Source organism: Thunnus albacares, chromosome 3, assembly GCF_914725855.1.
Source record: "Thunnus albacares chromosome 3, fThuAlb1.1, whole genome shotgun sequence".
In the NCBI taxonomy this organism is placed as follows: Eukaryota; Metazoa; Chordata; class Actinopteri; order Scombriformes; family Scombridae; genus Thunnus; species Thunnus albacares.
This window is the reverse complement of record NC_058108.1, coordinates 37501674-37528261: the sequence shown is the minus strand read 5'-3', so window position 1 is coordinate 37528261 and position 26588 is coordinate 37501674. Positions and strand designations below refer to the sequence as shown.

At 39.8% G+C, this 26588-nt stretch overlaps 1 protein-coding gene across 7 annotated transcripts in view; it reads left to right on the top strand.

The window, feature by feature from the left end:
- LOC122975069 (NACHT, LRR and PYD domains-containing protein 12-like) overlaps positions 1 to 24771 on the top strand; it is a 59824-nt gene extending 35053 nt beyond the window's left edge. For 4 of the 7 annotated variants that reach the window (XM_044343309.1, XM_044343291.1, XM_044343276.1 and 1 more), the window contains 5 exons: positions 5431 to 5604; positions 6888 to 7061; positions 14844 to 15005; positions 23573 to 23619; positions 23852 to 24771. In XM_044343309.1, coding sequence (XP_044199244.1) covers positions 5431 to 5604; positions 6888 to 7061; positions 14844 to 15005; positions 23573 to 23619; positions 23852 to 24393 — 1099 coding nt within the window. In that variant the 3' untranslated portion in view covers positions 24394 to 24771. Of the gene's footprint in view, positions 1 to 5430; positions 5605 to 6887; positions 7062 to 14843; positions 15006 to 21459; positions 22841 to 23572; positions 23620 to 23851 lie in introns of those variants that run through there. The other 3 variants (XM_044343267.1, XM_044343300.1, XM_044343285.1) reach the window with 3 other exon arrangements.
- Positions 24772 to 26588: the final 1817 nt, after the last annotated feature.

Here is a 26588-nt window from a genome sequence, read left to right as displayed (position 1 = left end):
AGGACTTCAAGTGGTTCCTAAAGCATGAAAGTCTGGAAGGCCACCAAGCCATCAAAGCATCCCAGCTGGAGAAGGCAAAGAGACGGGACACTGTGGATCTGATGGTGCAGACCTACCAACTTCCTGGAGCTGTGGAGGTGACCAAGAAGCTTTTACAGAAGATCAACAGGAATGATCTGCTGCAGAGTTTATCAGACAGCATCTCAGGACCAGAAGGTCAGTCACAGGAAGAGAGAAACTGCAACAATCTTATGCAAACAAGATATTAACTTGTTCACACAAGATGCCATCTGTCACATCCAGACTGCGGAGGTCAGACAGAAACATTACGTTCATGTTATTTATTTGATTTAATACTGAAGAACTTCCACATTCACACAGACGACCTTCATCTGTCCACCATGATTAACACAAACATCTCTGATTTCACTGTCAGTGGAAAAGTCTTCACTTCCACTCTGATATAATAATTCTCAATTCAAATCAGCTTTATTGACACAAATGCTGTTACATTATTGTCATAGCTAAATTGCATATGATTATATTTTATTGATTATTCATGATCTCTCGCTCAGTGGATGTGATGATTGATTTGATTTATTGATTGGGACAGTGTGCAGTTTTAAACATTAAAGATGCACTGCACCGGAGTTAGCTCGAAGCTAATTTGCATCCGTAGTCCCCCATAATCAAAACATACAACAGCACAACAACAAACAGTACAAAGCAAAAAAAGGCACACAGCTGATTCGTCTTTAGTTGATTTGAATGCATTGATAGAACTACAGTTCTTAATATCAGGTAGGGCATTCCACTGAGTTGTGGCTTTCATGATTAGGGTTGTCCTCCAAAACCCGGTTCTGAATTGGAACCAGTTCTAAAAGTTTTAGAACCCAGGTTATTTTTAAAGTCGTTTTATCTGTACTTTTAAACATTTTGGTGTAACTTGTGGTGGCGCTGCAGCTTCTCCTCTTTGTCCTCTGCTGAGCTCCTCCACACACACACACACACACACACATACACACGCACACACACACACACACACACACACACACACACACACACATACACACATACACACATACACACGCACACACACACACACACACACACATACACACACACACAGCAGAGCAGAGAGGTTGTGGTGGAAACAGTGAACCAGGTGAAAGATAATGTTTTACTCAAGTTGCGTCAACATTTTACTATGTTCATTACTGTAATAGCGCAATAAAACCTTTGCGAGTAAAAAGGCGATAAGATTAATTTATCAAACCACCTGTTCATCAAGCATAAACATGTAGAAAAGTGATATTCTCATCTACTCTGCCCGCAGCATCCTATCCACCGCTGGTTTTACACGACCACAGTGGGCTGGTTGAGCTAATACCAAGCTAAAACAAAAGCTGTCTGTATGTAGCCAAACTGTTTAACTTAGTTTGTAATGTGTATTAGAATTTGGCAAATTCTTCTAAACCTTAAAATCTTTATAGCAGACATTTTAGACAGGTTCAGGAGTTCCTCAAAATGCTTCTTCCCAGATTCGACAGTATATTCAGTCTGGATCAACTGTTCTCCCATCCAGCTATAACAACCTGTGCCAAACCCTGCTAGGTTCAAACCCCACCCTGAGTCATCTGACAATTTGCCAGAACCTCTTTAGGCTGGCTGAAAGTCTGCCATGGCCTCCCCATATTCCCGTAAAGGTACTGTGCTGTTTAGAGACATTACAAATATGATCTATATTAAACAAAAAGACAGAAAATCACTTTACTTCTGCTAGTAAAACATAAGTAGATTAAATTCTTATGACGGTGTTGTGGAGTTGACACAGCTGGCACTGAAAATACATATGGCGAGTAGGAATTGTTGCAGTGAGCAAAACCCATTCCCACATTCATAATGACGCATCAATATTGTATTAAGATAGACTTGAAAAAACCTGATCCTATCCTTTAACTAGAGCCAAAGCCAAGGCACTCTCCAGTCTGGACCCGGTGTGGTTCACATCTGGTTCTTGGGTTTTTGTTTTGAGTTGGTCTGAAAAATAGCACACACATGCACAGATACATATTTGCTAACTTGGAAGAATATGAGCAAATGAAAGTTATTCATGTAACTATATTTTTATTATCTTTCAGAAAACATCCAAAGGTGCCAAGATGAACTAAAATCTTACCTTGATAATTCAACAAAGAATCTGTTACAAGTAACAAAGGAAGATGGATCATCAACTCCTTTAAACAAACTCTATACAGAGCTGTACATCACAGAGGGAGGCAGTGGGGAGGTTAACAGTGAACATGAAGTGGTTGAATTAGAATGTAGAAGGTGTGCGAGTGAGGAGAAGAAAATCCAACTCAATGACATTTTGAAAGCTTTGCCAAACGAAGAGAAGCCTCCCCAGAGAGTTCTGATGAAGGGAATTGCTGGCATTGGAAAATCTGTTGCTGTGCAGAAATTCACTCAGGACTGGGCTGTTGGAAAAGCCAACCAAAGCTTTCAGCTCATATTTCCATTCACATTCCGAGACTTGAATTTAATAAAAGACAAAGATTATAGTCTCATGGATTTAATAGGTCACTATTTTGAAGAAGTGAAGGATTTGGAACCTTCAGACTACAAGAGTTCTAGTGTTTTGTTCATCTTCGATGGCCTGGATGAAGGAAAATTCCCTCTGAACTTTGAGAAAAATGAGATGTGCCGCAGCGTTACAAAAACTACAACAGTAGACGTCTTACTGACCAACTTAATTGCAGGAAAACTGCTTCACAAAGCCTCGATCTGGATCACAAGTAGACCGGCCGCAGCCAGTAAGATTCCTTCCGTGTGCTTCAACAGGGTGACCGAGGTACGAGGCTTTAATGATGAGCAGAAGGAGGAGTACTTTCTAAAGAAAATCAGTGACCAGGATGTGGCTCAAATGATCTGCAATCACCTTCAGTCAAAGCCGATGAGAACTCTGTACATCATGTGCCACATCCCAATGTTCTGTTGGATTACAGCCACGGCTCTCCAGAGTCTCCTCACAGGAACTCATGAAAGTGAGTTACCCAAGACTGTGACTGAAATGTACACACATTTCCTGATCATCCAAACAACGCGGAAAAACGAGAAGGATTATCAGGAGGTTGAAACAGACAAAGAAAGAAAAAAAGAAAGGGATAAAGATGTGATCATGAAATTGGGAAAGCTGGCATTTGAACAGCTACAGAAGGGCAACATAATCTTCTATGAAAAAGATCTGAAGGAGTGCCAAATTGATCTGAAAGAAGCTGCAGTTTACTCAGGAGTTTGTACACAGATCATAAGGAGAGAATCAGGTCTTCACAGACAGGAGGTTTACTCTTTTGTGCATTTAAGTGTGCAGGAGTTTCTTGCAGCTCTGTATGTATTAGAGACCTTCATAGAGAGTGGACAAAATCTGCTTCCCAGCCAGTCAAAGGTTAGAGTGAGATCAGAGAAAGGAGAAAGCTTTAGCTTCTTCCTCCACAGGAATGCAGTGGATATGGCTTTAGCCAGTGATCACGGACAATGGGACTTGTTTCTGCGCTTCCTGCTTGGTCTGTCACAGGACAAGAATCAGAGCCTTCTTCAGAAGGGGTTTGAACTTAATGATAGAAGTCCATTGGAAAACAAGGAGACAATTAACTACATTCACGAGAAGATCAAGAAACTGTCCGATACCGACAAGAGCATCAATCTTTTCCAGTGTTTAAATGAACTTGGTGACCAGTCTCTAGTAGAGCAAGTCCAAAAGTACCAGAGCTCAGGAGATGTTAGCAGAATTTCTCCTGCACACTGGTCAGCTTTGGCCTTTATATTGCTTGTTTCTAATGAAGACCTGGATGTGTTTGACCTGAAGAAATACTACAAGTCAAATGAAATTCTGGGGAGGATGCTGCCAGTGCTCAAAGTATCAAAGAAAGCTTTGTAAGTATTTGGCTTCAACATACCCAAATGCTCAGAGGAGAATGTTTACAAGATGTTAACAGTCATTTTGTTTTTCACTTCAGGTTGGGTGACTGTAACCTCACTGATAGATGCTGTGAGTTTATTTCATCAGTTCTCAGCTTTAAGTCTTCTGGTCTGGAGGAGCTTGAGCTGAGCAGTAATCAACTGCAGGATTCAGGAATAAAGCGTCTCTCTGATGGCCTCAAAAATCCCAACTGCAAACTCCAGAGACTCAGGTAAAAAGATCTTTGCACATTCAGGCACCAAAGTTTAGGTGCTGCACAGTATATAGATGAATGCAGCAGCTGATTTATGTGTCTCTCTCATCCCTGTGGTCTCAGAGTAGAAGTGTAGACATTTCTACTGCTAGTGAAAGTGGTGAACAGATGAAGGTCATCTGTGTGAATGTGGAAGTTCTTCAGTCTAAAAACAAAAGTGTGAAATTGGGTGTGACGCAGGTTTTGAAAGTACATGAACGTAGCTTCTGTCCGACCTCAGTCTGAATGTGAAAGTGCTGTTTGTGTGGAGTCACTCAGTAAATCAGCAGTAATTACTTTGGATCATTAAACTCCTGATTTCTGTCACTGTAATCAGAAGAAATGCATAATTTCATACAAATCTCAAACACATGATAATGTAAAAGAAACTAGCACCAAGCTAATAGATATCAGCTCTGTCTTTAGCAGTCGCTGGTTGATCCCATGCTGCTCAGAATTTATGTAAGTAAAACAGTTTTCATGCTGCGTTTTAATGTCATTTATGGCCGCGCTGCTTTGTCTCCTCTCCTCTGCTGTGAGGAGTGGCGAGGGTCCATATGTGTGCTGTACACAGCGCAGCACAGGAGAGACACTTACTGTACAGGCAATAAAAGCTTTGCCAGTAAAAAGCCAATAAGAGTAAGCTTTTAAAAGATAAGCCGCTTCACACACAAGCCAATGCAGAGTGAGTCTGTTGCGTCAGCTCCGCTGATTTGAAAGCATGGCGGGAAAGTCGCTACTGACACCCGGTTCATAATAATCATAATACTGCAAATGCAAGAGCTTTCATCAGCAGGCCATAGGCTCAATCACCATTGTGTTACTTCATTCGGCGATAGATAGTGACTTAACAGACATTGATTTAAATTAAAACTTGAAGTTTCACAGATCGGCTGCTGAACCAGGCCGTACTGCAGTTATATGAAGTGTATGTCTGTGGTTGCTCAGTTAGTCTAGAGCTCAGGTAATCCATCAGATGACCTTTCTTCTTTTTAATAAGAAAAAAACTGCTAACATTTAAAAAATGCATTGACATTATGTTTGGCTGCAAAAGAGGGATGACTTTAAGTCACTTCAGCACTGACTAATTGGTCAGATCAGAAAAGATGACTTACTGGTTTGTATGTGGAGTCACTGGGTCAGGGCAGTGGGCAGGTTTGTATGTACAGGGGTCTGGCACTGTATGTAACCATCTAACCACCTATATTTTCCCCAACAGACTGGCTGATTGTCAGATCACAGACAGCGGCTGTGCTGCTCTGGCTTCCAGTCTGAGGTCAAACCCCGCCCACCTGAGGGTTCTGGATCTGGCAAGAAATGACCTCCGAGACCACGGCGTCCAACTCCTTTCTGACTTCTTGGCAGAGTCTCTTTGCCAACTGGAGACACTGAAGTGAGTCATTATCACATAATTACATTACACACTCCCTCCAGGATTTTGCAGTTTTTTTGTGATTTTGTGGCCAAAAATGTTTGATTTTGCATCATCTTTTCTCAAAAATTATGATACAATTTGTGATGTTTTATGTGCTCTTTTGGTGGTAAAATTGCAGGAATTTGCAAAAATTGCAATTTGAAAATAAAAACTACTACCACTGAATAGTCATATGAAATGACTTCCTTGGATAAAAAGCATCCTGCATATCACAGAAACAACTATATTTCAGTTCTAATGTTTAATGTATTTGATGAACATGAGAACCATGGACTCCAAGTTCTATAAAAATAAAAAAATACTGTACCTGAGTTTCATTTATAACCTTTATTAAATAAACTTTCAACATTAGCAACAAATAAAATCAGTCAATAATGCCATTTAAATAAATTCATCAACATAAAAATCTAGTTTCATGTTTATGTTTGAGGTAGATTTTGTCCATCTTTGCTGTCTGAACAACATCAGCTTGTACTCTTCTGACTAACTGAATCAAACCTCATTTAGAAACATTTGGGAATTGTTTTGCTTTGTTGGCAGGTGAGATTTGTCCATCTTCCACCTGAATGACATCAGTTACCAACACACCAAACACCACAATTGGTCCAAACCACAAGCGGCTGTTGATTTGGACATTTCATGCAGAAGAGTTGCTGTAATTTAGCAAAATCACTGCTCACCATTACTTCCTGGAGGGCTTTGTTATCACACATTTTTATCTTTTTTCCATCTTGTTCACACTATGGGCCCTAAAGTCGCTACTGTCACCCGATTCATAATAATCATAATACTGCAAATGCAAGAGCTTTCATCAGCAGGCCATAGGCTCAATCACCATTGTGTTACTTTATTTGGCGATAGATAGTGACTTAACAGACATTGATTTAAATTAAAACTTGAAGTTTCACAGATCGGCTGCTGAACCAGGCCGTACTGCAGTTATATGAAGTGTATGTCTGTGGTCGCTCAGTTAGTCTAGAGGTCAGGTAATCCATCAGATGACCTTTCTTCTTTTTAATAAGAAAAAAACTGCTAACATTTAAAAAATGCATTGACATTATGTTTGGCTGCAAAAGAGGGATGACTTTAAGTCACTTCAGCACTGACTGATTGGTCAGATCAGAAAAGATGACTTACTGGTTTGTATGTGGAGTCACTGGGTCAGGGCAGTGGGCAGGTTTGTATGTACAGGGGTCTGGCACTGTATGTAACCATCTAACCACCTATATTTTCCCCAACAGACTGGCTGATTGTCAGATCACAGACAGCGGCTGTGCTGCTCTGGCTTCCAGTCTGAGGTCAAACCCCGCCCACCTGAGGGTTCTGGATCTGGCAAGAAATGACCTCCGAGACCACGGCGTCCAACTCCTTTCTGACTTCTTGGCAGAGTCTCTTTGCCAACTGGAGACACTGAAGTGAGTCATTATCACATAATTACATTACACACTCCCTCCAGGATTTTGCAGTTTTTTTGTGATTTTGTGGCCAAAAATGTTTGATTTTGCATCATCTTTTCTCAAAAATTATGATACAATTTGTGATGTTTTATGTGCTCTTTTGGTGGTAAAATTGCAGGAATTTGCAAAAATTGCAATTAAAAAAAAAAACTACTACCACTGAATAGTCATATGAAATGACTTCCTTGGATAAAAAGCATCCTGCATATCACAGAAACAACTATATTTCAGTTCTAATGTTTAATGTATTTGATGAACATGAGAACCATGGACTCCCAAGTTCTATAAAAATAAAAAAATACTGTACCTGAGTTTCATTTATAACCTTTATTAAATAAACTTTCAACATTAGCAACAAATAAAATCAGTCAATAATGCCATTTAAATAAATTCATCAACATAAAAATCTAGTTTCATGTTTATGTTTGAGGTAGATTTTGTCCATCTTTGCTGTCTGAACAACATCAGCTTGTACTCTTCTGACTAACTGAATCAAACCTCATTTAGAAACATTTGGGAATTGTTTTGCTTTGTTGGCAGGTGAGATTTGTCCATCTTCCACCTGAATGACATCAGTTACCACCACACCAAACACCACGATTGGTCCAAACCACAAGTGGCTGTTGATTTGGACATTTCATGCAGAAGAGTTGCTGTAATTTAGCAAAATCACTGCTCACCATTACTTCCTAGAGGGACTAATTATCACACATTTTTATCTTTTTTCCATCTTGTTCACACTATGGGCCCTATCTTACACCCAGCGTGACGCAAGTGTCTTTGCTAGTTTAAGATCGATGCAGTTGTCATTTTCCCGTCCAGCGCCGACGTTGTTGAAATAGCAAATGAACTTGGGCCCATCAGAGTGCCCATGGGTGTGTTGGTCCTAAAATGAGGTGTGGTCAGGCATATTGTTGGCGCATTGCTATCTTGAGGCAGCAGAGAGCAATTGAACTATTGATCAACAAAAACCTGGTCTGAAGTCAATGGCAGAGCGTTTCACTTTATACATTATAGTACATTATAGTAATATGCGACTACACAGGCTGGTGCACAACATACACTCTGCTTGTTACACACACAGGACGAACAGCAGCACACAGACATGCAAAAGATTACAAATAAAAGAATAACAATGTGAAAGATTATCAGTGTTTCCCCTAGGTTGACTGCTTTGGAGCGGCGGGGGTGTGGGGGGCATATGAAAAACTCAAGACACTCATCAGCCAGACATTTCTCTGTTTTCTGTTAAAGAGCGGCTGAGATTGACACATTGAGAATTGCTGGTCCACCTTGAAAGTCAGTCCACCTTAAGTGAGCCTGGTCAAGTTAAGCTAATGCGTTGCTGCTAACTTCGGGGCTAACCCCCCTCGATAGATGAGTATTTTCTTTGTCTTGAGGAGCTGCAGCACTTATTAACTGACACACAGTCTGTACCGTACATTTACTGCCATATTGACAACTAAACTTTTCCTCTGCTCTGCTCGCGTTCACGTCACGTTTCTGCCGCTCGCTCTCTGCACTCGCGCAACCACACACACACACATTTACATACACAAGCACTGCCTTATGCCTTAATGGAGCTACGCTTCTCTTGTACCTTTCACGTAGATGTCCTTTGAAGAACGAAGAGAGGGAGGACGACTAAAAAAATTCCACAATAACGAAGGGTGTTATTGTGCTTGTACAGTGTGTGAGTGAAAATCATTAGTAGCCCGTTGATATTAATGATCGTCTGAAATTTAAGCAGTAGCGTTCATAATTTTGCAGCGGCGGTGCTGAATGAATAAAGGGGAAACACTGGATTATTATTGTGTACATTAACATATTTTAAAAAATACATGTCATAATGGTTAGTCATAATATTTATCAGAATTAACTAATCACAGTAATGACAGATGAAATAGTCTAAGTATTTGACCAAATTGTGGCAATACACTTAGGTATTCAAACAGATGGACAACAACGGATCAGACACAGATCTTCTTTCCTGCTGCATCCATACATGATGACATGAGGAAATAAATGAGGTGAAAACAATGATTAAACTAAAAAAGGAAATAAATCTGCACAGCTTCTAGCTGCTGCCAGCAGCAGGATCAGAACCTTGGAGAGTCCTGATAACTGTGTTGATGATTCTGTACATGATTAAAATTAATGATTTAATTTTTGAACAATATTTAACAAATATTCTTTGACATTTTTAAGATTACAATGATCAAGTTTCCATACTTTCAGCAATTAAAACCTGCTGATTTGACCTGATACTCCATGACTGAACAAAACAATTTTAAAGAAACCAAAGCTGTAATTAAAAAATTAAACCCTTTCAAAAAACAAACGAGAAGAAATTTACAACAAATGAATGAACAGGATCTTAAACTGGTGGTCTGGGACCACGGGAAGGTTCAGGAGCAGCAGAGGCCAGTGTGCTCGTTATGGATTGTGCGCTCTCATTTTCATTTCTTTTCACATTCCTTCTTACTACTTGGCAAATGTGCTGTCATAATAGCAATCGGCCAAGGTGCAAGCGCACCTGCCTCTTAAAGGGAATCGGAGATGACACTGATTGGTTTATTGCATGTTATGCTGAAAACACACCCATGATAAATAAGGAGACTATGGACAACCCCTTTGAACCATGCGTCTGGTGCATCGACCATTTTTCTGCCGTTAAAATAGCAGAAGTGGATTTGGACACACCCTAAATGCACTTGCACCATGCTCTTCAGACAGTGCGCTTTAGATCGTTAAAATAGGGCCCTAAAACTTTATTAATCGGAGGAAGGCTTTGTGCTCTGGGGAGCATGAATGTGCTGTTAGTTTCACGGCATTCTCTTAATTCAGTTTTTGTGTTTCTTGTGTGTAAATAAGTGGAAATTTTGTCCTGAGGGTGGTGCTCAAGTAAAAGTCAGGGAGTCACCAAAATCATTAGGCTTCATCCTTCAGAGACCAGAGCAAAATTTTTGGAAACCTGACCGGTAGTTGTGATACATTCCTCTCTTTACACAGACTAACCCTCAAAAAGACTTGGGAGATAAAACTCATAAACATTTATCCAATTCGTTGAAGAAAAAATCTATACAATCAAAAATCGCCATCGTAGTCCCGTCTCTCCAACTCCTAAGTTTTGTCATAATAATAATAATGATAATGTTGTTGTTTCATGAATGAATCTGGCAAAGGCGTTACCGGTGTAACACAGTGTTCATGCATACACCAATTACATTACTTGTCCCACTGCCTGCACCGTCATTTTGCTTTTTTTATAGACATAAAACCAATTTAGTTAATTTTCACACCCACGTTCATCACATAAAAAAACTCTAATTTGTAAAATATTAAGTGTGTAATCAATAATTAGTCAAACGACGGATGCCACAATTATAAACTGAAAGTGTCTGCTCTGTGACCATCTGTAGCACAAAGTAGTGAAGTGAGATGTCTGTCCTCCCTCCTGCTCTCTGCTGTAAACACACTTAGCTGTTAGCGAGCAGCTGCTCTCATGGCTCTCCTGGTCTCGGTTCTTGTTTTCGGGAGAAAATCTCCCGCTCTCTGCCTGCTCAGCCTGCTCTCTGATAGTAGGCTGGTTGCTCCAGTCTCTGCAGCCTCACTGTCACGCACACGTCTTCTCTCTCTCTCTCTCTTTCTCAACTGTACACTCGCTGCGCTCTGAGCTATTCCTTAAAGGAGCTACTCTCCTTGTATAACACATTTTAGTTTGGAAAACATCTTAATATACTTTTCTTTCTAAATTCCAAATGTTGGGCCCGGTGGGGGCTGAACTCAGACCCGATGGGAAATGCACTGGCAGAAACCTTGATTGCTCTGGAGCACAAGATATAGTGCATTATTTTTTCTTAACAAAGCTTTGCACTTGCAAATATTAAAACAAAAAACATTTTAAGTTCAACTTGGGCAAATACATTTCCTTTTTTACTGCTCAAAAGATAGAAACACGTGATCTGTAAACAGATCCATTAAATCACATTTACATTTACATATTTCATTTTCTTTTATCCAAAGCGACGTACATATGAGACTGATACAACACAAGCAGGGATCTAGTCAGGAGACAAGAACACGAGTAAGTGCCATAAAGCTTAAGTTTGGGCTCGATAGGACGATAGGGCCCTGTTGTGGTGGTGGTACCAGGTGCCTTTCATTGGCAGAGTGTAGTGGTCGGGAGGGAGTGTAGACCTGAATGAGGGAGTTCAGGTAGGCAGGAGCCGTTTTAGTTGCTGTTTTGTAAGCGAGTGTCAGGGCTTTGAATTTGATGCAGGCAGCAACTGGGGGCCAGTGGAGGGATATCAACAGTGGGGTGCTGTTTTGGCCTGATTGAGGACCAGATGCGCTGTTGCGTTTTGAATCATCTGCAGAGGTTTAAGTGTACATGCAAGGAGGCCTGCCCGTAAGGAGTTGCAGTTGTCGATGCGTGATATTATAAGAGCCTGTACCAGGAGTTGTACTGCAAGCTCAGACAGGTAGGGTCTGATCTTCCGGATGTTGTACAGGGCGAATCGACACGATTGAGCGACTGAGGCCACGTGAACCTTAAAGGTTAGTTGGTCATCAATCATGACACCCAAGTTCCGGGCAGATTTTGTGGGCATGAGTTGGGTTGATTCTAGCTGGATGTTTTGTTGTATGGAAGGACTGGCTGGCATGACAAGGAGCTCGGTCTTAGAGAGGTTAAGCTGAAGGAGGCGTTCTTTCATCCATGCTGATATATCTGCAAGGCATGAAGAGATCCTAGCGGAGACTGAGTGGTCTTCCGCTGGGAATGACAGGAAGAGCTGGGTGTCGTCAGCATAGCAGTGGTATGAGAAACCATGGGAGTGGATGATTGCGCCATGTGAGGTGGTGTATAATGAGAAAAGAAGGGGACCAAGCACTGACCCTTGGGGAACCCCTGTGGATAAGCTGTGCAGTTTGGACATTTCTCCATTCCAAGATACTCTATAATATCTCCCTGACAGGTAAGAAATAAACCAGCGGAGGGCAGATCCTGAGATACCAAGCTCAGTGAGTGTGGAGAGGAGGAGTTGGTGGTTAACTGTATCAAAAGCAGCTGACAGTTCCAGTAGCAAAAGGGCAGAGGACTGACCAGGAGCTCTAGCTGAGCAGTGATTCCATAACCGACAGTAGTGCAGTCTCGGTAGAGTGACCCTGTTAAAAGCCACAGTGATTTGGGTCATACAGGTTGTTGGTAGAGAGGAATTCAGAGACTTGATTAAAGACTGTGTGCTCAACTACTTTTGACAGGAAGGGCAGGAGTGAAACCAGTCTGTAGTTTTCAACCTGAGCTGGGTTGAGTGTAGGTTTTTTGAGCAGAGGGGTGACTCGAGCTTGTGAGAGTTGATGATGTGTGTGACGGCGGAGTAAAGTGTGGGGGAAATATTCTGAAGCAGGTTGGATGGTTTTGGGTCCAGTGGACAGGTAGTGGGACGGGAGTCCAGCAGAATTTTGGAGACTTCCTCCTTGGTCATAGGGGAGAATGAGGACAGTGTGGCCCTGTTAGTGGGCAGCTGTAGACTGGGTTGGTCAGGCTCAGTGAACTGGTTACTGATGGCAGAGACCTCGTCAGTGAAAAATGAGGTGAACATGTCTGAAGTGAGAAGAGTGGAGGGCGGAGGAGGAGATGGATTGAGGAGTGAATTAAAAGCAGAGAACATTTTCCTTGCATTTGTGGCGCCACAGATCTTGTTCTGATAGTAAGTTGTCTTAGCAGTTTTTAGACTGGAGGAGAATGATGCAAGAAGACCCTGATAGTCACTGAGGTCAGTGGACTCTCTGGATTTACGCCATTTTCTCTCCGCTGCTCTGAGTTTTGCCCTTTGCTCTCTGATGACTTCAGTAGGCCATGGACTAGGGTGGGTGATGCGAGCAGGTTTGGAAGTTAGGGGACAGAGATTGTTAAGAGAGGTAGCTAGTGAGGAGCAGTGTCTGTAGCCTTATTGACCGTGAGTGAGGAAAATTCATTTTGAGGAGATAGGGTAGCCAATACCTCATTGGAAAGTTGAAACGATGTGAGGGACCGGATGTTGCAGCGGAAAGAGATCATTTGTGGAGGAGCGTGAGGATTTCCTGGTAAAGTGATTGTGAATTGAATGAAGAAGTGGTCAGACAGGTGTAGGGGGGTGACAGTCAAATTTGCTGTGGAGCAGTTCCGTGTGAAAATTAGATCAAGTGTATTGCCTGCTTTGTGAGTGGGAGGGGTGGAGACTTGTTTGAGGTCAAATGAAGACAGACATCAGTATTCCTGATGCCAGTCATCAAATAATATGCTATTAAACAATTGTGCAAAAGAATGATTTGCTTTAATAGGGGCCAATAAAGACCTGATTCACCGGCCATTGTGTTTTTTAATTTGAGTCCAGATTCTGAGAGAAGACTACCAGATTAGCTACAGAGGCTGGGAAAAGCAATGCTGGTTAAAAAAAAAAAAGGAGGAGGAAGAGCTAGAGACCCTTTCCATGTTCAACCAAGTTGTGTATTATTTTTCTGGCCTGTATCTCGCCCAATAATAAAACTACAAATGTGGTAAACCCATCCCTCCTATTGATTTGGGCCTCTGTAAAAACACTTTTCTATATCCTGGATGTTTTTCTTTTCCAGATAAAGAACTTCCAGTGCCGTCTCAGGTGGCAGCCTGTCAATCACGGCACATGTCTGATTTGAACTTTATGTTAAAGTATTATGTTTTGTCTGCATGATATATTTAACTTCACAAGAAGTATGATAATGTATTTGGTGTTTGGGACACTGTTTTTGCCTTGGTGCTACACATTCGACTGTTGAGGAGGATTGAGTTCCTTTGTTTGTACCAGTGAGTTACTGTGCTGCTCTCTGCTGCACTGGAGAGTCCACACTGTACACTGGAGACTCTCAGATAAGGAGACAACTATTTGTTTAGTAGATGACCATTTAAATGCTGCTTTACGGACAGATGAATGTCACTGAAAATATTAAAAATCTGTAGGATTTTACAGCTTAGATTGTTCTTCATATATATATGTATGTGTATATATATATATATATATATATATATATATATATATATATATATATATATATATAGACACACACATATATACACTGTATATACGGCACAAATGTTGCATCATTGTATTGCATCGTTGTATCAGTCTCAAATGTACGTCACTTTGAATAAAAGCGTCTGCTAAATGAAATGTAATGTAATGTAATGCAAAATGTTTTTTTCAAAGGCAGAAAGAAAGGTCTTTGGAGAAATATCAGAAGCCCCTGTATGTCTGGGTCAGCTGGGGTGGCGTGTCTGTGTTTGATGCATGGAAATAAGTTCCCCATCTTCACAGACATGGATCTGACATATGGGATATGGGGTGTCATCATGGAGAAAAAAACAAAAATATACGTATTTCCATACAATCAGACATAGACACACCACCCCAGCTGACCCAGACATAAAGGGGCATCTCTGATATTTCCCCAAAGACCTTTCTTTCTGCCTTTGAAAAAAAAACCAAAACATTTTTCAACATTATTTTTGACTACAGAAAAGGATGACTAAATGTGATTCGAGCTGGACTTTAAGGAAAGTTAACTGTTTAGTTTTCATGTTGCAACTGAGTGGACTAATAACACAGATGAATGCTTTGGCACACAGAGCACTAGAGTCAGAGCGTTGAAACAGTGTCCTCTTTTTCTATTTATTGAATTGAGAATCGATTTTTAGTCAAGAATTGTGTGTATCTCCAGTCTGTCAGGCTGTATGGTCTCAGAGGAAGGCTGTGCTTCTCTGGCGTCAGCTCTGGCATCCAACCCCTTCCATCTGAGAGAGCTTGATCTGAGCTACAATCATCCAGGAGCCTCAGGAGAGAAGATGCTGAAGAATCCACACTGCAAACTGATTACTCTCAGGTATGAGCAGACAACAATAGCTCACACTGTTTCTCTGTCGAAACTGACAAGCTGAGGTCTGTACCAGCAGCACTGCTGATAACTGTGAAGACAATAACTGATGTGCTGAGAGTCCCTGTCCCCACTGAGACTGACCTCCTAACTAATATCAGACCAGAATCATGTGCTGATCATGTAGCAGCACCTACAATACACAACATGCCTGTTTTAACTGCAACTTAGAGCTTCATGATCTTAATTCATGCCTCTATCTCATTCAGTCTAAGATATTATTCTTACATGACAATAATCCTGATGTATATGTGTTAGCAGGGAGAACTATTACATCAAACCAAGCACTCCCAATCACTCCCTAAACTGCATCACAAAATGACAAGTGTGTGTTAAAATCTGAGAGTTAGAGGAGTAAAATACAGTGAAACAACAACAAAAATGAGTCAAACTGAAGGAAACTCAGTGATAAAGAGGAAGAAGAAATACATGTATCCTCCCTCAGTTCTGACAAAAACACTGTAAAATAAGATCATATTGTTTTTGTCTGCATGAAGACAATAAATATTTTTTCATTTATAAAGTTTGTGTTCTTGAAGGGACAATATGCAATTTGATCCAAAGCATATCTTAATGTGAAGAGTTGTTGTCATTGGCTCCTCTGACCTCAGACTCACTGCACAGGCTGCAGCGGCAGAGATATTCCCTTCTAAAGCTTTCTACACAAGTCTTGTGTTGACTAACCAATCAGTGAAGGCCTAAGTCAGGGGTACACGTGCCTGTGCTTCTGGGCTACTACTCTGACTGATGAGGCGCCAAGCTAGCGCTAGCGTTAGCTGCTGGGAGATGTCACTATATGACTGACTCGCAGGCTAGCAGGTCCCCGATTCCTGCATTAGCTGAGACAACGTACACCACAAAGAAGGGCAAGAAAGGAAAGACTTTTGCAGAAGAAGAAAAAAGCAAAAAGAAAACAAAGGATTTATTTTGGTGCCGCTTTCACCAGATAGAGGGAGCTGAGAGAGAAGAGAAATTTCCACACGGATGCCAATTTAGCATCATTTCTACTTGACTGGTAAGTTTTATAGCTTTGTTATAATACCATAATTTCATAATGGCCAATAACATTTCTTTCACCATTTGTGCTTGTAAATTATGCCAGAAAACTACGCAGTGTGTTTATGGCAGCAGCAGGCTAAGCTACACTTCTTTTTATTTCTAGTAATGAGAATCAATCAGTAACATCACGCCTGGTAAACTCAGCCACAAGCTGCCCTGTTTTCTGTCACTTTGAAGTATTAGAGCAGAACCGATTCGTGATCGGTGAGTTATTTTTTAATGTCCACCAGTTGAATGTGTTTTAGTGTCCACTAATTAGGTGCTTTTCCCCCAGGACTCTGTTTTTTGGTTACTGGTTTGTGCAGCCTGTGTCGCTCTCTTCAATTTACACAGTGATCTAGACACAGTCAGGAGTTTTACTCCATATCAGACTTGTTTTAAAACAGTAAGTGTCGGTTTTACAAGAGAAAACCCCGCCTCCGGTAAAGACCAGTGCACAGCCGCTTCCTGAAACTTTTCACTGGACTCGTTCAGGCCTGTGTGCTGTGCGACGGGAGAGACAGACCCGACCTGTGCTGCACGGCCGCCTGCAGGTCAAAAACCTCCATAAAAATGACACACATACCTGGACACACCGGATCCAGGTATCATCGGATAATTTATAATTCATTTATAATTAAAAAACCAAAAAACGATAAATCTGTTATTTGTTTCAAAGAATGGTGTAAGTGAGTGTCAGAATGGTCCATGCATGAAGTATAATTCATTTACAGTTGTTCACGTTGTATTATGAAAACCCAATTTTTCTGCGTATTTCCAGATTTCTTTGTCTTAAGAAGTTGAATAAAGAAGGGGATTAGGACAGCACACGTAGTCAACTGATTTTAACTTTGAATTGCCACACAGACGTTTCAGGCCAGGCACCCTTCCTCAGCGTGTATGCTGGCAATCAACACAATCCTCGACAGGTGGACTTAGTTATAGACATCCACAACTCACACAACAGGTTCATACTAGCAGAGGGAGCTACACATATGAGTCATAACATAGTAAGCAAAATAAACAAAAAAGCAAAAGCAACTCATGTCTAGTTCATAAGGAGACACATAAAAAGACAAATAGAAATCAAATCTCACTCATGTGGCACATCATAGAGAATTATGTACAGATCATATGAAGAAAATATCTTGAGTTCATAAAACGAAAATTAAATCTCCTATTCAATCCTTTGAGAGTGAAGGTATTTAGAGTGTGTTCAATATGTCTCCTCCCACAAAAGAACCTTGTCCCTGTAGCCACCTCTCCTTGGCATATTCACAGTTTATAAGAAGATAGCGTTATAACATCTCATAGAAATCCAGTAAACCCAAAACCAAAACCAAATTCTGTTCAGTTCATAAGAAACAAATAAATACAAAAAATATTACTATTAAAATGTCTAAAATCAACTAGACCTATGTTATATATGTTGTTGAGTTGTGTACTTGCATTATCCCGAATGTTTCCAACAATTTTCAAACCCAGAGAAATCTGTAATTTTAATAAAAGTAACAGACTGTTTCATTTGGTCGCCTGTCATTGACGTCATACCTCCTCTACCAAAGAGTGTAGTTCACAAGACGCATACGGCGGCGCTGTGTTTGTCCGCTACAATGGCGTCTAGCAAAGAGTAACTTACACACTTACAAGATAATACATCGGCGTTGTGGTTGTTCCACAGAAACTGTTATAAATTGACTCTTATTCAGTTTTAAGCCACATTTTTTAGATAAATTTTGGTCGTTTTTTAACTATATCTTTTAGCTATATCTTTAGGTCAGCAAATGAAGCATTATCTTCAATTCATAGAAAACAGGAAAATGAATTCTCCTCATTCAAATCCTCGGGAATGAGGGTATTCAAGGAGTGTATCCAGTATGTCCCCCTCTGTAGAAGGATTCTGACTCTGTTGCCACCTCTCCATGGCATATTCACAGTTTCAATGCTCATGTAATGTAAGTCTGACAAACTATGGTTATGGCCGTTAAAATGCGTAGCCATAGATGATTTATCGTCATGATTGCGGATGGAACACTTATGCTCACAGATCCTAGTTTTTAACTCTCGTTTTGTTTTACCAACGTAATATAAGTTGCATGGACATCTTAACAAATAAACAACATATTTCGGGTGGGTGAAATGATTACCCTTAATCATAGCATACCCTTAATCATAGCATAACAATGTACACAATTATGACAAGGAAAGTTACCACTAGGAATCTGAGATAAAAAAGTGCTTGTGACTCTTAGGTAAATCAGTCTTCACTAAGAGATCACATAAGTTGGAGGACCTCTTATAAAAATACCTGGGTGGAATTTGGAATGCACTCACAATATGGGGGTCGCTCTCCAAAATATGCCAGTGTTTACTCACTACTCGTTGGAGTGGCTTGGAGATGGAACTGAATGTAGAAACTAGTGCCAAGCCCCAAGAAGAGTCCCTCGAGAGCTTGGTTTAAGTAACTCTGATCGCTGAATTAGGTGTACCCTCTTAAAATGCTCATCCAATATCATCAAGAAAGACTATTTTCACCGTTGCACATATTTGTTACTTCTGTTGTAATTTATCTGCACTTTCAGCACATTGGCTTTGAAATGAAAGCATGACTATAAGGTTAATCTTTCCTCTTTACCTTGATGGTGTTTACATCCACAGATGAACAGTGTAGGAATTGTAGCTTTAGTTTGTACTTGTAACTAAAGTTCTCCAATTCTAACATGATATCTAACATTTGGTGTCAAATCACATTGACTGTCTGAAGTCTGTTATCCCAGAGGACACTTATATCTCCCCTGGTGATTCTGTGTCGGACCTGAACTATAAACTTGCCTTTGGTCTGATTTTCAGTGACACACCGGCTCAGCTGGACTGAGGTCAGGTGAATGACAATGCCAGTGGAGAACATCCCGCTGCTGGGTCATTAAAAAAAAACTCCCCGGCTGCATTTGCTGTATATTTAGGATCATTCTTCTCCTGCATTGTCCTACAGTTGGCAGACTACCTAAAAAGGGGGCTACAGTTGCTTCACTGTTCACCCAATATGGATGTAAACACAAAAAATAAACTATTTAAAACCAAGTCAGCACTTTCATTCATTCAAAACAACTTAAATGTGTCACTGTCTGAATGATGGACTTTACTCTGCTCTCTACTTACCAATTTCCAGCTAGTTTCCTCTGGCTGTTTCCAGGTTATCCTGGTGCAGTCACTGGATGAGTTTATGCATCAGCATACCAATGGAGGTCCCACACCTGTCAAATAGGACAAATAACATTTATTATATTATTTACATTCCTTTACTTTATAGTTTGCATGCACAAATACATTGCTGGTAATGTACACATTTGTGAGCTTAATAAATCAAAAATGCATGTCAAAACACCCGTAATCCCTACATATATGACTGAAGAAGGTCCAGTTAATTCACTTCTCCCATATATGTTGACATCTCACACTGTAAATAATCCAAATGATGTGCAAAACAGCTGATAATAATAAAGGAGTAACATTAACATACAACAGCTTTTTGTTAGCTACAACGGGTAGCTAGTTTAGCTACGGTTAGCTACAGTGGTGGGCAGGTAAATAGGCTAATTCAAACTGTGTTTGGTTTGAAAGGTTAACTCGATAAAGTCATGCACACAACAAGACAAGCAGACCACAAACATAAAGTTGGACTCACCTGTATGTAACGTCAATGTCTGCAGCGGCTCAGTGCGTCTCTATAAAACACGCTGCGTTACTTTGAAAATCCCTGTATTGGTTCTGCCACTTCTGCTTCTTCTTTTTTTTTCTTTTTTTTTCTTTTTTTACATAGTTTTATCTCCAAAGTGTGTAAAAGAAGTTATTAATTGTGTTCATTATATAGGCTATTTGTTTATTTATTTAGTGTAGCTCTCCTTCAATTGAGCTGCAGCCAACACGCTCCAAACGTGCAACTTTTACTTTGAAGGCGAGCTATCTGTGTTTCCTCGCAATTTCATGTTTCAATTTTCTTTATGCATAAAGGTTGGATAATAGAACAAGTGGACACTTTAGCGCACTGAATTGTATTGCACTTCTTAAGAAAATGAAATCTGGAAATACCCCCAAAAATGGGGTTTTTCATTACACAACGTGAACAACTGCAAATGAATTATACTTCATGAACAGACACAGAATCATATAACGAAAAACCAATCAAAACCGGCCCGTTTTTGGTTTTTGCCAATTGCTTTTATTGTTATTCCTCTTTGGATTGAAGGATGAAGGTCCGGGTGTCATCGGATAATTTGTAATTCAAAAATCAAAAAACGGTAAATCCGTTATTTGTTTCAAAACAAAAAACAGAAAACTGTTTTTGGTGTCAGAATAAAATACCAAAAAAAAACAATCAAAACCAGCCCGTTTTTCTTTTTTTGCCAATTTGTTTTACTGTTATTCCTTTCAATAAAAAAAACATAGATTTTAGAGCACCCCAGGGATGAAGTGAATTTGAAATCCCGAATTTTAAAATTTTTTTGCAATTGGCTGAGGCTTATGGGGAGGAGGGAAGGTGGACGTGGGTCAACTGGGTATGGGGTGGGAGGCTTTTTATAGTCTGCAGCCATTGTTGCTTCAGTACCAATCAGCTCATGAAAACCCAAATCTGCACATTTTACAGAAAATGGCATCCTTACACTCTATTCTATCAAGAAAAGTATCTATACCACTGTGATTGGTTTTCCATTATTGGTTGTGCAGGGAAATACATACAAATTTGGCTGTGAATGTGGTTCATAAATGGCGCATAAATCAGCAGATGAACCCATAGCTGCGAGAACATGATTTCATTTGCAGATGCGGGGGCGCTGACTATTAAACATCCCCTCCCCAAAATGTCTGAGTTTATTAAATACCTGCAGACATGCGAACGCAGGAGAAACAATAAGTGCGTCTCCCCTTTGAGACGCTGTGCACATTTACGTACGAGACACAGCAGCCTAACTTCATTAATTATCTATCCATCTAATGTATCAGGATATAATGTTCATTAATCTTCTGTGTTCTTCTACACATCCAAAAGGTCACACACACAGTCCAGGTTCATATAGTGAAATTGTTTGGAGTAAAGCAGCATCCTCCTGATAAATCCTGAGCTCCATCAGAGCTTTCTAAATAAAATACTTCAGAAGCTAAAAGTTGAATTCCATGTTTCATAATATGAGGTCTTCATGCAGAAAACATGAAACTGAGATTCTGTTTCCTGTTTGCCTAAACTGCAACCAATTTTAAAAAATATTTATGTAAAAAATAATGATTTGGAAATGCCTATGCATACATAAACACATGTAACACATAATTCCTAAACTGTTTTATTTTTTTGTTGTTTTTGACACCACAGGTAGCACACGATAAACTCCAGCAGTCGACCAGAACAGCAGCCTTCCAATCAACCTGGAAAATGAAAAGAAAAAATAACCTTGATAGGAGATGGACACTACTTTAACAGTATATGTTATTTTAAAGTTTGACATTTTATTTATCATGGTTGTTGTTGGTAAATCTTTCAAGTAGAGAGCTGGCAGGTTTAGATGTAATTATCTCTATAATAAGTGTAATAAAACTTAAAGTTTTGTAGCATTTTGTCTGTCGTGCTTTTGCATTTATAAGTATTTAGCTTTGGTAATGTTATGGCACATGGTTGCAAGTTTTAAGCAGTACAGTGTGATACAAACCAATTCAATGTGAAACAGTTTTTAAAGCTTCAAGACTCCAGCTCTGGCTGACTCTGAGAGTTCATGATTCAGTTCTGAGTTATTTGAGTTCTGTAATGAAGTTGTATCGCACTGCAGGTTCTTTCTCAATGGTGCCAGAAAAAACAAGGTACAATATGTCTTGTTTTTAGCCAAAACAAGTATTATGAAACAAAGACAATGTATCATACTAATCTAGTTAAAACTAATGCAGTCTAATACAACAGTCCTTCAGTAAATCTTCACTTCATGAAGGTTTTTGTTGAAACTGTTTTCAGAGACATTCATTCAACTGTGTGATCATTTTAGTCTGTGATACTGCTGAACTGTATTTCATTAAACAGAGGTGTTTCCTGTTATTTATCCTAACCTCACTGATATAATGGGGTGGACACAATAATAGAAATCCCTGTCAGTATAGCACAATACATTTCAACAGCAGAACAATCTGGATCTTCCAAAATTATCATACATTTGAAACAACACTGAAAAAGTTAAAACAAAACTGAACATTATCACCTCCATAAATGGAGGATTTGTTTACAGGACTGTTGTATCAGACAGCTTTAGTTTTAGCCAGATGACCTAATACACTGGCAGTTTTTAACTTCATTAGTTGACGCAGGTGAAGGGCGGGGCGGAGCTACTGAGCAGAAACGGGGAGGGGAGGGGGAAGCGGAGTTGCTTCCATAGGAGTCTCATGCTACAGCTAGCTTGATTTCCAGAAGTTGCATCTTGTACCTAAAAGAATCATGGGAGAAAATCATGATTTTAGTTTTAAGTGAAATAATCTTTTATTTTATTTATTTATTGTTTTACCAGAATCGTGCAGTCCTGTTACAAAAAACTTTAAAACAGGATGTAAAAGAAGATATGAATCATCATCTACCTCTTTTATCCTGACATCACTGTCATGTATCATCTCAGAACAGTGACTTCATTTCCACTCGAGGTGTAACGTGCTGTTGTTGTGTTTATCTGATCCCTGATCAGTTCAGACACTGAATGATGATTGTGAAAGAGGAAGGTTAGAGTCCACAAAAACAAGAAACTGTCTCACTCAAATGTTCAAGCATGTGTTTGTGTCAGTTTAAGCACTTGTTAACTAACTGTTAAAGCTCTTCTTCTAGTGTTTTTTTCTGTTGTCAAACAGCCTCAGGTGCATCAGCATCACCTGCTGGACTAGAGGAGAGTCGACCCTGATTTGCACATAGCCGTGAAAATAAGGACTGATTGTAATCAGATTTAAGATCTGGTGAACAAAGACACATAAATGTGACTAAATGTAAACAACAGTTTATTAAACCTGATCTGGATTTTATCCAGATATGAGACTCTTGAAATGATGAGTGTACATGGGACCAGAGTGCAGCTGAGCAGCTAAACAATATCAGAAAAGTGTTGGTATCATAGTGATGGTGCAGAAAAGAATTATTTATGTTTCTTCACTTGAAAACTCCCCAAATGAACCAGAATAACCAGTGATGCAGCGTCCAGTTACTCTGAGAGTGAATTAGTTAAATAAGAGAATAAGGCAACAGGTAGTGTGATCAGTGATGATGTGATCCAGTTTGAACCCTGCAGACCTCTGAGGTCGGTCAGCTCTGATGCTTCTTCACAGAATCCAAACATGCTGAAGCTGCTTTTATGTGTTTATAAATCCAGCTGTTTTGTCTTAATGTTGGATCTGAGTGAAGGTTTATGAAGATCATTGATGAGGAAACTTCTGAAGGTTCATTCTGACTTTGTTTCTTCCTCCAGGGTGGATCATTGTGGGGAACAGAGGCTGAAACCTGGTGTGAGGAAGTGTAAGTGTGTGTTCACTTTGATTCATGAAAACAAGGCAGCACATGTTAAAGTATTTTAAATCAAAAGCTTGATTATCTGCATTACATTCTCAGTTTGAAAGAAGATCCAAAAAGATGAGTTATTATAAAGTTTTTATCTCATTCAGTCAGTCTGTTAATAAATCAACAAATAAACCATCAGGTGTGTTAGATGATAAATTGCTGCTGTATTGTGTTTTGTTCTCTTCATCAGATGTCTGTGAACTCAAACTGGACACAAACACAGTAAACAGAAACCTCAAACTGTCTGATAACAACAGGACGGTGACAGCAGTGACAGAGGAGCAGCCATATCCTGAACATCCAGAGAGATTTGACCACTGGGAACAGCTGTTGTGTAGAAATGGTCTGACTGGTCGCTGTTACTGGGAGGTCAAGTGGAGTGGAGAGGTTCTTATATCAGTGAGTTACAGAGGAATCAGAAGGAAAGGAGACAGAACTGACTGCTGGTTTGGAGGGAATAATCAGTCCTGGAGTCTGAGGTGCTCTGATGGTGGTCATTACTCTGTCTGGCACAATAATACAAGAACAGACCTCCCCTCCTCCTCCTCCTCTGTCCCTAACAGAGTAGGAGTGTATGTGAACTATCCTGCTGGCACTCTGTCCTTCTACAGAGTCTCCTCTGACACACTGATCCACCTCCACACCTTCAACACCACATTCACTGAACCTCTGTATCCTGGGTTTTGGTGTGGGTTATTTCCTGGTTCCTCAGTGTCTCTGTGTTCAGTGTAGGAGGAAGAGTCTCCTCCTGTGTAGAGAAACACTCACATTGATGACAAACACACTTTTTATTAGTCATACTAATCTACTCATACAAAATCTACGCGGAAACGTCTCCAGTTGTTTTGCTTTAGTGAATGTAATGTGTGTCCAGGATTTTAAATGCTGCGAGACACCAAATATATTTTAGTTTTCTTTTTTTTTTACTTTGCAATCTGAAAATGTTTTCATATAAATAAGTATGTATATCCACTAAAATCAGGTTCCAAAAACATGTAAATATGTTTTTTTTCAAACAAATGTACCAATAATTTTACTTTGTAGAAATATGATTCCTTAGTTTTTGTAAATGAATTATTAGAAAATAAACCAGTGATATGTTGAAACAGAGTCACATTGTTCTTGTTTATCTGTTGATTATTAGAAGGTTAAAATATATTTAATTTTAGTATTTTACTAATCTACTGATCTTATAAGACATCCGTCTCCAGGAATTTAGCTTGAATTGACCAATTATATTTTTTCTTTCATGGTATTGTGGAAGACAAGAAAAAACAGCTCTGAGATGGATTAGGGTGATGGTTATTATCTCTTCGCTCTTTTTAAGTTATTAGAAATTTTACTTGTTACTACGTCACACCAGGAAGTCAAATCAAATCTGCAGGAAGCTTTAGCAGGAGCGCACCGCCGCCCAGAGAGTTTACGTAATTACTGTAGTCACAAGGTTCTTCTCATTTCTCTATTTTGTGCCTCCTGAGTTACTAGTTAGCAGCCAGTCATGTTTATGTCAGTTTGGTGTTTCTGTCGTGTTCTCTGACTGCTGGTGAGTTACTTTCTCTGTCAGTAAAATAAAAACTGTCTTTACTGTAAAGCAGCAACCAGCTTCAATGGGACAGTTTTTATAAGGTTTTTAATTGTGACGTTGTTAACAAACACAGTGGAAACACAGACATAAATGTTCTGTTTACTCCTTTAAATTCATTAAGAATAGAACTGATTAATAACATGTAACACAGGATGAGGAGCAGGAGGACGAAGAAGAGGAGGAAGATGATGATGCTTGTTACATGTTTAACAAACACCTTAAGAAAAACCTGCATTTATACTGTGTGCTGCTCAGACACACAGGAACCATTTCTACTGGCAGAATATGTTTATACTATTTATTGATTATTTGCATCTGTATTTTTTGATAATCCTGATGGTGAATTCATTATTCAATAACCCAGAATATGATCAGAGTGTCTTTTGAACACTGAAAAATGGAAATTTTGTAACTCATATCAAACCCAACGCTCAGGAATTTTCAGCCTCACATGTGACTGAATGGAAATAACGATAAATGAAGAAACAGTTTAATGGAGGAAATAACAGATCATGAAAAGAAAAATCTTTCTAATACATGAAGAAAGTTGTTTATGGTTCTTTTGTTGAACAGACCAACAATTGACAGATTTTTAATTATATAGAACATAAAACTTGGTAGTGATACACTTAAATTTAATCTGTAATCTGTCTCCACTTCGGTATGAAACTGCAGTGATGTATCAGATCAGTCTGATCAGCTGCAGCGTCCAATCAATAACTGATATCCAATAAGGGGGCGTGTCGGCTGGTAAAGGACTTCCGTGAAGGCTGCTCTCATGTCTCTTCGCTCCTCAGAGCAGAATAAGAGACTTGGGACGCCTGTCAAAATGGCGGACCACGAACAACTTCAGGCGAGGAAAGATCAAATAAGAGACTTGAGACGTCGCCAGTGTTCTTCCCCAGTCTGCTGTCCCTTCACACCTGCCCTGCATTATCCTCGTCAGCCCTGCCTTGCTCCCAGTGTCTTTCCCAGCCAATCACTGCCAGCCTGCCCTTGTGTCTAGTCACCTGTTCCCCATCTGTTGTTAGTTCAGTTAGTATTCAAGTCTTGGTTTGGAGTTCAGTCTTGTTGGATCATTTGTTCGGTTTGGTTGTCTGTCTGCACTTCTGTGTCCTGTTCTTGATTTAGAGAATAAATATATTCAGTTCCTTCTTAAATTTAAGAGTCGGTTAAAGTAAACTAACTAGAAGTATTTCCTGTGTGATCTCTGCAAGGACTGATGCTAATTGGCATAATTTTTTTAATGACTTTATAGTCATATGAAAACTAATTGATCTGTAGATGTCAAACGTCTGCATTGGGCCTTAGTGCATTACTGTAAATGACTCAAACACTGTAC